The sequence below is a fragment of the Myxocyprinus asiaticus genome, chromosome 29 (assembly GCF_019703515.2).
Source record: "Myxocyprinus asiaticus isolate MX2 ecotype Aquarium Trade chromosome 29, UBuf_Myxa_2, whole genome shotgun sequence".
In the NCBI taxonomy this organism is placed as follows: Eukaryota; Metazoa; Chordata; class Actinopteri; order Cypriniformes; family Catostomidae; genus Myxocyprinus; species Myxocyprinus asiaticus.
Window position 1 is genome coordinate 8984698 of NC_059372.1, and position 13186 is coordinate 8997883.

At 36.7% G+C, this 13186-nt stretch overlaps 1 protein-coding gene across 2 annotated transcripts in view; it reads right to left on the bottom strand.

Annotated features, from left to right (window-relative positions):
- Nucleotides 1–9327: 9327 nt before the first annotated feature.
- LOC127419986 (ensconsin-like) overlaps nt 9328–13186 on the bottom strand; it is a 67930-nt gene continuing 64071 nt past the window's right edge. For both annotated transcript variants that reach the window (XM_051661869.1, XM_051661868.1), the window contains one exon: nt 9328–11282. In XM_051661869.1, coding sequence (XP_051517829.1) covers nt 11272–11282 — 11 coding nt within the window. In that variant the 3' untranslated portion in view covers nt 9328–11271. The remainder of the gene's footprint in view (nt 11283–13186) is intronic.

The window sequence follows — 13186 nt, forward strand, 5'->3', positions numbered from 1 at the left end:
AGGTCCATACAATGCAAGGGAATGGTGGCCAGAACTTTGAAGGTTCAAAAAGCACATAAAGGCAGCATAAATGTAATCCAGCGGTTAAATCCATATCTTCAGAAGTGATATGATAGTTAGGTGAGAAACAGATCAATATTTAAGTCCATTTTTACTATAAATCTCCACTTTCACATTTTTTATTTATTTATTTATTTTTTTTTTGGGTGATTCGCATTCTTCGTGCATATTGCCACCTACTGGACAGGAGGAGAATTTATAGTAAAAAAGGACTTGCATATTAATTTGTTTCTCAACCACACCTATCATATCACTTCTGAAGATATAGATTTAACCACTGGAGTCGTTTGGATTACTTTTATGCTGCCTTTTTTGCATTTTAGACCTTCAAAGTTCTGGCCACCATTCACTTGAATTGTTTGGACCAACAGAGCTGAGATATTCTTCTAAAAATATCCGTTTATGTTCAGCAGAAGAAAACAAGTCATACACATCTGGGATGGCTTGAGGGTGAGGAAATAATTAGAGAATCTTTTTTTTTTTTGGGTGAACTATCCCTTTAAGCTTAATATTTAGCTAACATTATTTACCTTTCTGATGGGTTTGGTTGCTTATCTGATCTGTGACTATCATTACAAAACCAGTTAAAGAAGTAGAACAGGTTGTTTAATTATGAAAATCTCAAAGCCACTTTGGTTTTCTCCAAGCATGCAAAAGCTGTGAAATTCCTGTTCTACGTTGGGTTTTACAGCAGTGTGTTCTTAACTCTGATGACCATTCAGCGATAAATACATTTTACTCATTTTGCATTGTGAAATATGAATAAACGAAGCCATGAAACCAATAGCTAAATGTCTTATAATTCTACAAAATGACCACCAAGACGGGTCACACTAGGCTTAAATAGACCATCCTGATTTGTGAATTTTTTTCACAGATCAGCTTTTGCCATTTAACCAATTTTTTATTTTTGTTCTTGGGTCAACAGTTTACATGGGAAATCAGCGTTACAGGCATTGAGAGGTCATAATTTTGAAACCCATGACAATTATTATGGGAAAACACTAGTTTCAAACAAAACTAGATTTTTGAAAACTTTCACAGATTGCATATTGGCATTGTGAAATATGAACTTTATTAAATAGACCATTCTGATTTGTGAATAGATGGTCATTTTGTAGAATTATATATTTTATGGCTTAGACAATTCATATTTCACAATGCCAGTATGTAAGAAGCCATCAAAATGAGTAAACCCAAACGTTTTCACCAATCCAGTTTTGTGTGAAACTAGTGTTTTTCCATCATAAATATCAAGTATCAAGAATATGACTTCTCAAAGCCTGTAACACTGATTTTTCAGGTAAACTGTTGATACAAGAACTCAATCAATGGGTTAAATGACAAAAACTGATCTGTGAAAAATGTGTTTAGTTTGATTTTTTAATAAATAAATTGATAATTGATATCACTCATTATTAGGTGTAGCACTCGAAGTTGAAACAGCTACTAACTACCACTAAAGAAAAAATGATCTTTTTGCATGAAAATGTGTTAGAAAAACAAAAAGGGGATTAATGAAGAATTTAGACCTTCCCATCTGCAATAAATACTCGCAGACTCAAGTTCCAGAGTTTATCCTGATTGATAAGCTAGTGACAGACTCAAAATTTCTAAAGAAAATGATTTTATATTCTCCATTTATTTAGAGAAGAGTCACAATTTTTCAAATCAACAGCAAAAAGGCCAACAATAAAATCCTGTTAAGAATAAAGGTCTAGAATAATGTATTATATTCTCATTTTTACACATTACTGATTCAACTGATTGAGTGAACTTTTCTCTCTTGTTCTCTTGAAAAGGTGCAGATTGTATTAATGTCTGAGTTGCCTCTTACATCGTCTACAAAGAGTTTAACCTGCCTTTTATTGGTTAGCTACCTCTCCCAATTGGTCTGCGACCTAAAGACAACAACATGACTGTTAATAATACAACAGATGGTTTTGAATATAACTATGAATATGAAGACGAACTGTGTCACAAAGAAGAGGTGATGAAAGATGGATCCATTCTTATTCCATTGTTTTTCACACTTGTTGTTGAGCTGCATTGGTAACATCCTGGTTCTGGTCATCTTAGCGCTCTACGGGAGTCTCAAATATATGACCAACGTTTTCATCCTCAGTTTAGCTCTGTCAGATCTACTGTTCACTTTTGGACTTCCATTCTGGGCGTCTGACCACATCTGGGGCTGGACATTTGAAGAAATCATCTGCAAAGCTGTGAAATTCCTGTTCTGTGTTGGGTTTTACAGCAGTGTGTTGTTCTTAACTCTGATGACCATTCAGCGTTACATGGCAGTTGTTCACCCTTTGTCCGACTCTGTTCAACCAGCCAAAGCAGAGATGCTGGTCTTCACATCTTACATCTTCCGTGTTTGTTTACACACAGGACTGCATGTGTTTCTCCCAGTCAGTGGCAGCAGCAGAATGAGACGCATTTTTAAAAGTTGCGCTTTCAACAATCTTAAAACACAGCGCATATCGCCGGAAATGCTTCAGAACGATCAAAGACTTCTATAGTGCATGATTTCAAAAGACCAACAATTAAAAACAGCACAGATGGGTGCAAAAACGGTCCAGGACACCTTCAAAACAGCACAACAGTGCAGCTGAATGAAACACAATGGGGGACCCTTTTTAGGGTTATGGAGTTATAACTTGACATTGCGTCTTTTAAAAGCAGTATGTATGATAACAGTCAAAGCTGTTTATGTTAAATGTAGAAAAGCTTTTAAATCCAGATAGGCACATGTAGGTGTCCTGTGTAAGTCCATTTTGGGGTAGAAAATGAATCTCCCATGACAGGCCCATCTCTCTCCTCTTCACCTGTGTGACTGACTGAGCACCAGTGGGCTGGGCCAAGGGTGCAATGACCTGAATGTCTTGCTGAAGTGGCAGTCATATGCAGATGTATTTGTTCCTTGTGACAACACAAGTTCCACAAATTCCAAACAACACATGCAGTGTGTTTTTGCAGCTTGGTTTAAATAAATGTTCTTTTTCTATTAAAGAGGAAGTTTCAGTTCTCAAACTTACAGTAAGTTTTTTATAGTACAATGACCTTTTATATGTCAAAAGATCAAGGAAAATGTTATTCCTCATGTCATGACCCCTTTAATCTTAACCCTTGTGCCTTATAGTGTTCCTCCTTGGCTACCACTTGTGTTCCCGGATTAAAATGGCCGGCCCATTTAAATGGTTTATGAATCTCACAATCCATATATTGTCAATACTGCATTAGACCTTTTTTTCCAACTTGATTTCTAGTTACTAGAACAGGTTTTTTTTTTTACCTCTGTTTGGAATTTATTGACGATAGGCCTAAATTACTTGATCTAAGGAAACTCAATTTAACTTTTATTTTGTAAAAAATGGTAGAAAACACTCATTGTGTTCATGGTCCAAAATGACTGGTCCATTAAAATGTGAATAAATCTCTCATTATGAGTGTATTTTCACTAGATATTGCATTAAAACTTTTTGTTAACTTGATTTCTAGTAATTAGAACACTTTGTTTTACTTCTTTTCGGAACTTATTGCTAGTAGTCTTTGTTGACCTGACCATATACACATTTATTTTTTAATTAGCATTATTTATTATTTTGTCTATATAACAAAATGTTCTGTGCTATTTATCACAAAATTATTTTGATGTTGTTTTAATATTTAACAAAAAGGTTTGCTTTGGCAGACTTTTTTCTCAAAAATGGCACATACCTGTAGGCCTGAGCCTTTCAAATGTGTGCACTGCATTTGGAAAAAACAATGCTTGTCTTCACATCTTTTGGTGCACACAGTGTGCACCTCTTCCTTTTCTCTCCACGGCGGATCTAGACATTTTTTCATGGTGTGGCAACACCAACACAAGCACCCATGCCTAGTTCTTATGCAGTAAGGTACCAATCTCTAAACACATTAAAAATCCTAAATATTCCTTAGCTTGACATATAGAACTGGCAGTCTGAATGAGAAGCCACCTTATGCAGGCCAAATTGTTTATATCGTTAAGTGTACCCATGGATGGAAAGAAAAAAAATTATATATATATATATATATATATATAACAAATATTATCCTATTCTGCTTATAAAGTCCTGTAGACCTATCACCATTGTAACAGCTGGAACAAGCCATTTGAAAGCGAACATTAACACAAAGTTAGGCCTAATAAAATACAAACTATGACAATTGTACTGTGGGGGACAGTGCTGTGAAACTCATGAATATTAATTGTTATGCACAGTAAAAATTATTTAACATTTTTGATAAAGTCATTCTGACTGATTCAAGCACTCAGATAAATATTTCACATCGACTTCATCTCAACAACTGCCACTATCAGTCTTATGATTTTGTTATTCAGTAGATGAACTAATAAGCACTTTATGAATATGACAGACTAGACTGGTGGTGACATTTTGCCTCTAGTTTTTAGAGGTTCCGGGTTCTAATTCGACCTAGGGGTTGCATAGACTAGTTTACTACAACTAACCTAGTCGATGCTGTCAGCCTGTAGTCGACTAGTCGCTCTCCACATGATTTATCAAAGGCATCTGTAGGAAATACATCAGGTGTGGATCCCGGTGGCTCTGCACTGAAAAGGCGCAGTGGCTCAAATTTAAGATCTGATGTTCAGCCTGGCTCACATTAAAAGACCCACACAGAATGCACTTCAGACCTGATGTTTGTTTACTGTGACACTCTGCTCAACAACGCAACGTATCAACAACAGTCTTACTTAAACTGGAGTACAATGACATGATGGAATCCATCCCCTTGCATGCTGGATCCCGTTGCCATCTGTAAGTATATGGTCAAGCTGCTGCAAGAGGAGAGGGAGCCGCCTGCAGTTACAGGTATTCCAGGCTAACCTACCTTACAGCTTGACGTATGCATACTTATTGTTGAACACTAAAAAGGTGTTTACAAGGATACCATAATGGCTGATGTTTTTTTCCATTATGATGTTTTCACTTATAATAACAGCCGCAACAACACTCATCATAACATTAAAAATAACACATTCCAACGCCAAATTGCAAGTCAAAACACACACAGATCAGATGAAATAGAAACTCCTTTTTGAAAGCGATTTCAAAAAGTGTTGAGGACACATCTCATCCGTGTGCACCCATAATTGAAAGCGATGTATCTAATACTCATTCAGTGACAACTTAGAAACAACTTTTATATTAATCTCTTACCTCTGTGCAGCAGCACAGCACGTCCTTGATTGGCCACTGATGTAATCTATCATGCGATTGGCCGCTGCTCTGGTCACTCACACAATAGGTCTGTGCTCTGGGCTCGGTTAAGGCAGTTCGAAATGAATAAACTCCTACACAATGTACATTTATTTTTTATACGTTGGGATACTAATGCTGGGGTGCAATGCTTTTTCTTAAGGTGGCCACCCGATGTCACCCCGGTAGATTCACCCGTTTCGGTTGTAGACTCTGGCTCTTTCACCTTGGCTTTCCCCAGCTCTTCTAGTAATAACCTTCTCTTGAAGGTCTTCCTCTGGTTCCAGCCTGGATTCACCTCCATCCACATTACGATAGCGTTGTAGGCTGACACATCTAGTCTCCTGAACACTCATTGTTTTCTTTTTTATAACCTCATCCATTCAATCCTAATGACTGGTCATTTCTGACCAGGAACACCACAGGTGTGTGTGTGTGTGTGTGTGTGTGTGTGTGCACATGTACCCACATACCCCCTCACCCCGACAGGCCCTTTGGAATCCCAGGCAACCTCTGAACCTTTCCTGCATTGGTAAAAATCATACAAAATTTCAGAGCTTGCTTAGAAAACCAAAGTGCGTGTATGTGTAGGAGTGTGTACACATGTCCAAGGACTTAATGTGTGCAAGTACACATGCAGATAATGTATGCGCTCATCAGGTGGTTAGACAGGCTCCTGAACACTAATTTTTTTCTTTTTTTTGTAGCCCCACCCCTTCATTTCCAATGGCCAGTCATTTTTGACCGGGATCACAACAGTAACAAAGTGAAATAAAATATTCTATTAAAACGTAAAGACAATTGTCAATTTTTTGTGTGTTTTCAGATACCATACTGTATGTGAACAAAGTCAAATAATTTTATTCCAATTGGATTAAAAAAAAAAATTCCATACATTCATTATTAATTAGTTTTCATGATTATCATGATTAATGTTTATCATGATTTATATTAGTGTATAATAAAGCTAATTTTGTTCAACACCATTGTTTTGTATTTTTAGCACTTTTGTGTTGTTGTTAGACTAGTTCAATGTAGTCCCTTCATGAAATACTATTTCATGTTCAATGATTTTTGTCTTTTTCAGATGTTTCCTCTGTGTACCGCACATCAGCTTTGAGCAACTTTGGGTACTTTGAGTGAACAAATGTAGGGAACGAGATGTTCGCTCAGAATTCGGTCAACACTACAAAATGGCCGACACACAAAATAGTGCACTATATAGTGGATAAGGGGTGATTTCGGACACATCATCTGTAAATACCCACCTATGTCTTACTACCTGGAAGTGAACAACCAAAATACAAAAAACATTTCCTGCTCCTACAACATGAATACACAATTTTTGCAACAATAATATTATAATAAAAATTCTATAATAAGTAAATGTTTATACCAGTGGATATACCAGTTCAATGTGTCTGCCTCTCACTCCGTCAGTTATATGCATCTGGTGTCCAATTAAATGAGCTGACTGTGACGGAAGTTGGTTTGACATCTTTAGGTCAAATGGTCATACATTTTAATATAATTAGAAAAAAACGTATTATACATTTTTGTATTTTTTTTATCAAACATATACAATGTATATTCCCCAAATGAAGTCTTGACACAAGTGATTTTTTTTTTGTTTTGATTTTTTTTGTTTTTTTGAGTATTTTAAAATTGGTGTGATGTCAACTTTAAATGGTTAAATTGTTTAGTAGATTTAGAGCTAAAACAATTTATGCGAGAAAAAAATAAAAAAATACGCATTTTGAAATGTAAGCCTTGTGGTATGCTAAGGATATCTGTTTATGTATACACTCACCGGCCACTTTATTAGGTACAGTACACCTGTACTTCGACTTGTTCGTGCGATTATCTAATCAGCCAATCGTGTGGAGGCAGTGTAATGTATAAAATCATGCAGATATGGGTCAGGAACTTCAATTAATGTTCACATCAACCATCAGAATGGGATCTCAGTGATTTGGAGCATGACATGATAGTTGGTGCCAGATGGGCTGGTTTGAGTATTTCTGTAACTGCTGATCTCCTAGGATTTTCACACACAGTCTCTAGAGTGTCAAGAGAATGGTGCGAAAAACAAAAAACATCCCGCGATCAGCAGTTCTGTGGGTGAATACGTTTTGTTAATGACAGAGGTCAGAGAAGAATGGCCAGACTGGTCCAAGCTGACAGGAAGGTGACAGTAACCCAAATAACCACACGTTACAACAATTCTACGCAGAAAAGCATTTCTGAACATACAACAAGTTGAACATTGAGGTGGATGAGCTACAGAGGCAGAAGATCTCTCCAGGTACCACTACTGTCAGCTTAGAACAGGAAACTGAGGCTGCAGTGGGCACAGGCTCACCAAAACTGGACACTAGACGATTGGAAAAACATCGCCTGATCTGACAAATCTGGATTTCTGCTGAGGTACACAAATGGTAGGTCCACTGCAGCCTTAGTTTTCTGTTCTTGGCTGACAGAAGTGGAACCCAACGTGGTCTTCTGCTGTTGTAGTCCATCCGCCTCAAGGTTCAGCGTGTTGTGCATTCTGAGATGCTGTTCTGCTCACTACAATTGTACAGAGTGGTTATCTGAGTTACGGTAGCCTTTGTCAGCTCGAACCAGTCTGGCCATTCTCCGTTGATCTGTATAATTAACAAGCCATTTTCACCCACAGTACTGCTGATCGCTGGATGTTTTTTGTTTTTCACACCATTCTCTTTACACTCTAGAGATTGTTATGTGTGAAAATCCCAGGAGATCAGCAGTTACAGAAATACTCAAACCAGCCCGTCTGGCGCCAAAAATCATGCCACGATCAAAATCACTGAGATAAGCAGATGTACTGGTGCACCTAATAAAGTGGCCGGTGAGAGTATATCAGTTGTTTTGGCTTCTTGATGTGAACAATGCAGAGTTAAATGAGTTTTATTCTGAGTATCAAAGGAACTGTCAAACATAAAACTAACTTTGCCGTTCTTTTACATTGCTGTTCAAACCCTATGCTCTATGTTTTTGTTTGTGAAAAATTCCAAAATCATTCATAATTCATAATTTCTCTCTTTCCTCACTTAGTCCATTTAAAAATGAACATGTAATAATCCTGATTTCAATATTAACATCAACATAATTATACTTACGGAACTGAAATTTCATAATTAAACGTAAATACAGAATTAAAATGTAAGATTCAGGTGAAGGCATTCATCTTCTAGTATGCAAACCTACGCATAAGTTTGTTTTTTCATTGCTATCTAAAAGGGATGAGAACACACACACACACACACACACACACACACACACACATATATATATATATATATATATATAAAATGGGTGTTTCTTCAACTTTGCATGTCCCAGAGGTTCTTTTTTAATTTAACAAACAGATTTTTACTTTTTGTTATAGGAGGTCCCATTAAAACTCAATTAGAAACCAGGTCTTCATTGTTAATTGTTGGTACTTTTCAAATACCTTTTATGTACAGATTATTTTTTTGTTTTAGCCTGGTATCAGACCCAGACTTTAATTATTAGACTATGAAAATCCATTATAAATATACAAATAAATGAAATGAACAAACAATTTCAATATTTATTATTTGAAAATGATTTCTATCAATTTTAATATTACGACTGTCCCACTGTTGTGGGACCACAACATGATACAGAATTTGAGATGTACTGAAAATGACACTGCTGTGGGAATTTTCATGACTTTTAGAAAACAAATGACAAAGACAAACCTCCTGTGAATCCACAGTGCTAAAAGTGCCAAAGTTGAAGAAACACCCAAATACAGTATATCAATTATAAAATGAACAATTTACACAGAAATTCATTCTGCTTTAGAACTTTTTCATAGAATATACTCCATTTTCTAACCAGCTGCTTTCACATGCAAACGTTTAATGAAGGTTATTAACTTTTTTCATCTACAGCCCTCATTTACTGTGAAATTTCTCTTGTTAGTGACACGCGCAGCATGAGCATTATGCCTAGTTAAATGAAGCAGTCTTAGTTGTTTCTGAACAAAAAGTTTTATTGCTTTTCATCATCTGTACATGCAATATAGATTGACTTTGTTGGGAAAAAATGCTTCAGTGTTTAAAGTGATACTCGGTGCTGTTGGTCCGGTCAAGGGCACGTGGGTGCTTTATCAGATTGTTTTTCTTTAAATAATCCAGTAGATTTACTCTTCACTGAGAAATCTGTCTCTGAGTGAAGTTGTGCTCGTCTTAAACCCTCACCCACAGTTTCCCAAGATAATGCTGTCAGATTTTGTGCACTGTATATTAATATTTTGTACTGTTTGCATATAGCAATGTACACTGCATCTGTTTAGTCTTATTTGACAAGATATGTAATTAATCCCTGCCTTTTTTCGAATATAAAGTAGTGCTCCCTACATAGGATACTTGGTATTATATAAGCCCTATGACATCATGATATCACACAGGGCTTGGATGGAAAGTAAAATAACTACATGATGTAGCAGCACTGACAGGGCTAAACTGACAGAATTTGTTGGAAGCTTATTGATGAACTAAGGATTTTTCGAAAAACAAAAAACAAATCAGCCCTTAAACAGATAAAGAGGTCACAGGCTACTAACACAGTCAAAACGTAACTTCATTTGATAAGGCAAAGGAAAGACATAGGTAGCAGCATTTCAAACTGAAATAGATTCTGCTAATTTTTTATTACGATTCATTTCGCAAAATTTCATTATTTATATAGATTTTTTTAATGATTGGATTAGCTTTCACGGGATCTAACGATGCAATAGACATGTTGCAAGTTTCTCTCGCATATCTGTGATCAAAGTTACATGGAACAACACGGCTAGCAAAACCATTAACCTGGAAAAAAAAATATTTAAGTCACAGTTTTCGCCAAAATTAAAAGATTTTTTAAAAATAATATGAATAATAATAATGTTGCATAACGAAAATGAAGCCTATATTCTCAATGATCTAGTGTAAAAATAAATATAGTTTAATAGTGTAATGTAAATAATTAAAGATTTTGTTTAATATACATACAGTTTATCATGATAACAGGCATTTCAACAAATACTACTATGATGTATAAATACTTTAAATTTAAATAATACATTTTTTGGCATTACAGTAATGAGAATTAGATTTTTCTTGCATTACGGTAATGACAACTGTGTGGAAAATGTACTTAATTGTTATGAAAATGTTACAACAGAAAAAAAAAAATGTGAATGGCCTAATAGCCTTCATTTTCTTTATGCAAAATATCATTTCTTTTAATTTTGGGGTAAATATGACTTGGACATGTTCTAGACAGGTTTTTGAGATTCACTCAACCATTTGCTTTTTTCAGATTGCGCAGGGAGCCGTATGATAGGGTACAATGGAGCAAGACATCTTTGCAACCCATAGCAAAATTCATCATTCAAGAGGCAAGAATCTGTTCAAGCTTTTCAAAGAGGGAGGAAAATCTGTTTATCTTCATTATTAATAATAATTATAAAACTAAGCAGAAAGTTAAGCCACTCCATTGCTGGCATAATGAGAGCAAAACTAGAAGGTTTGCCATTAATCTATGTAAATATACCAACCATTATTCTCTCGTCACACATTCCTTATAATTAGCACTTCACAGGAGCTTCCACAACAATGACAATAACATTTTTCAAGTATTCGATGTGACTTTATGGTCACCAACAGTGGTCCCCCATCCATTAACAGTGGATCACTAGTTTGAGCCATACCACCTTCAGCTTGGGGAGACAGGAGCAGATTACAGGAAGCGCAAGACAGGAGATCTGTCTCAACTGTGAGAAGATGGTCGGAGGCTATTTCTTCTTAATTTCTCTTTGCAGTTATAGATGTCCTAGTGTCAGATGGAGGGAGATGCAGTGAGAGGTCTCCCTCTAACTCTTCTTATCTCTCTTCCCTGTGTTGCATGCTGCACTTCCACAATTATTTGTTCATACATCATCTGCAATTAAAAGGAAATTAAAATCAGGTAAAGGGGACATATGTTCTGGTTTTGTTGGCTTGACAAAGGCCAACAAAGTTTTTTCAAAATCCCTAAACCAATATCAATTGTAACTCGTATAGCTTTCAAGCTACAGCCACCAAACTTGGCACAGACCTTCAGACTGTTCCGACTCGTGTTGCTGTAGCTTCCCTAACTGATCGGAATAACCATTTTCGCATATGTAAATCTAACCATTTCATAGATTTGCATTGACGGAATGTTCAAATGGGCCAACGGAATGCTTGTTAATTCAAACTCTGTCAAAAAAATTCAAATGTAAACAATCATACACAAGGCCTGCCATATCATGGCTTTAAAGAATTAGTTCACCCAAAAATGAAAATTCAGTCATTGTTTCCTCACCCCTGTTTTGTTATAACCCATATGACTTTCTTTTTCTTAACACAAAGGGAGAAATTGTGGAAAAACTGTTGTGCTCAGTGATGTCATACAAATTACAGTTTATGGTGGCCACCACTTCAAGCTTCAAAAAGGACACAAAGTATAATTCAGAAGTCTAATCAATTACTCCATGAGACTCATGAGTGTTATGAAAGCAAATGACAAGGTTTGGTGTTAAACAAACAGAAATCGAATATATTATTTAGTACAATTGATCACTGACCGTAATTCTCCTGTGCACGTGTTCATGAGTCTGCACGCAAGCTTTAGAACTTTTTGCTCGAGAGCAACAGTTGTCACGCAGCACACACTAGATGGGGCATTCAAGCGAAAATGCATTTTGTTTCGCTTCAACAGAACCACCAGCAATATTAACAACAGAAAACACAACATAGCTGTACACAAACCAGAGAACAAAACATACAAACATGCCTGAAGAGTGTGTAGTGGAAGAATACAGTGCATCCGGAAAGTATTTGCAGCAATAGAGTTTCTGGACTTGGTGCCCTACTTAGACTGTTTAATATGCGTATAGGGAGCGGAGGTACTGGTAGCTACCTTCAGCCTCCTCCATCACACTTTTTGATTGAGGGCTGGACATTGAAATGCATCTACAGTGCATCCGGAAAGTATTCACAGCGCTTCACTTTTTCCACATTTTGTTATGTTACAGCCTTATTCCAAAATTGATTAAATTCATTATTTTCCTCAAAATTCTACAAACAATACCCCATAATGACAACGTGAAAGAAGTTTGTTTGAAATCTTTGCAAATTTATAAAAAAGAAAAAAAAAAAAGAACAAAAAAGAAAAAAGAAAAAAAATCATATGTACGTAAGTATTCACAGCCTTTGGCACCAATTACAGCCTCAAGTCTTTTTGAGTATGATGCTACAAGCTTGGCACACCTATTTTTGGGCAGTTTCTCCCATTCTTCTTTGCAGGACCTCTCAAGCTCCATCAGGTTAGATGGGGAGCGTCATTGCACAGCCATTTTTAGATCTCTCCAGAGATGTTCAATTGGGTTCAAGTCTGGGCTCTGGCTGGGCCACTCAAGGACATTCACAGAGTTGTCCCGGAGCCACTCCTTTGTTATCTTGGCTGTGTGCTTAGGGTCGTTGTCCTGTTGGAAGATGAACCTTCGCCCCAGTCTGAGGTCCAGAGCGCTCTGGAGCAGGTTTTCATCAAGGATGTCTCTGTACATTCCTGCATTCATCTTTCCCTCGATCCTGACTAGTCTCCCAGTTCCTGCCGCTGAAAAACATCCCCACAGCATGATGCTGCCACCACCATGCTTCACTGTAGGGATGGTATTGGCCAGGTGATGAGCGATGCCTGGTTTCCTCAAGACATGACACTTGCCATTCAGGCCAAAGAGTTCAATCTTTGTTTCATCAGACCAGAGCATTTTGTTTCTCATGGTCTGAGAGTCCTTCAGGTGCCTTTTGGCAAACTCCATG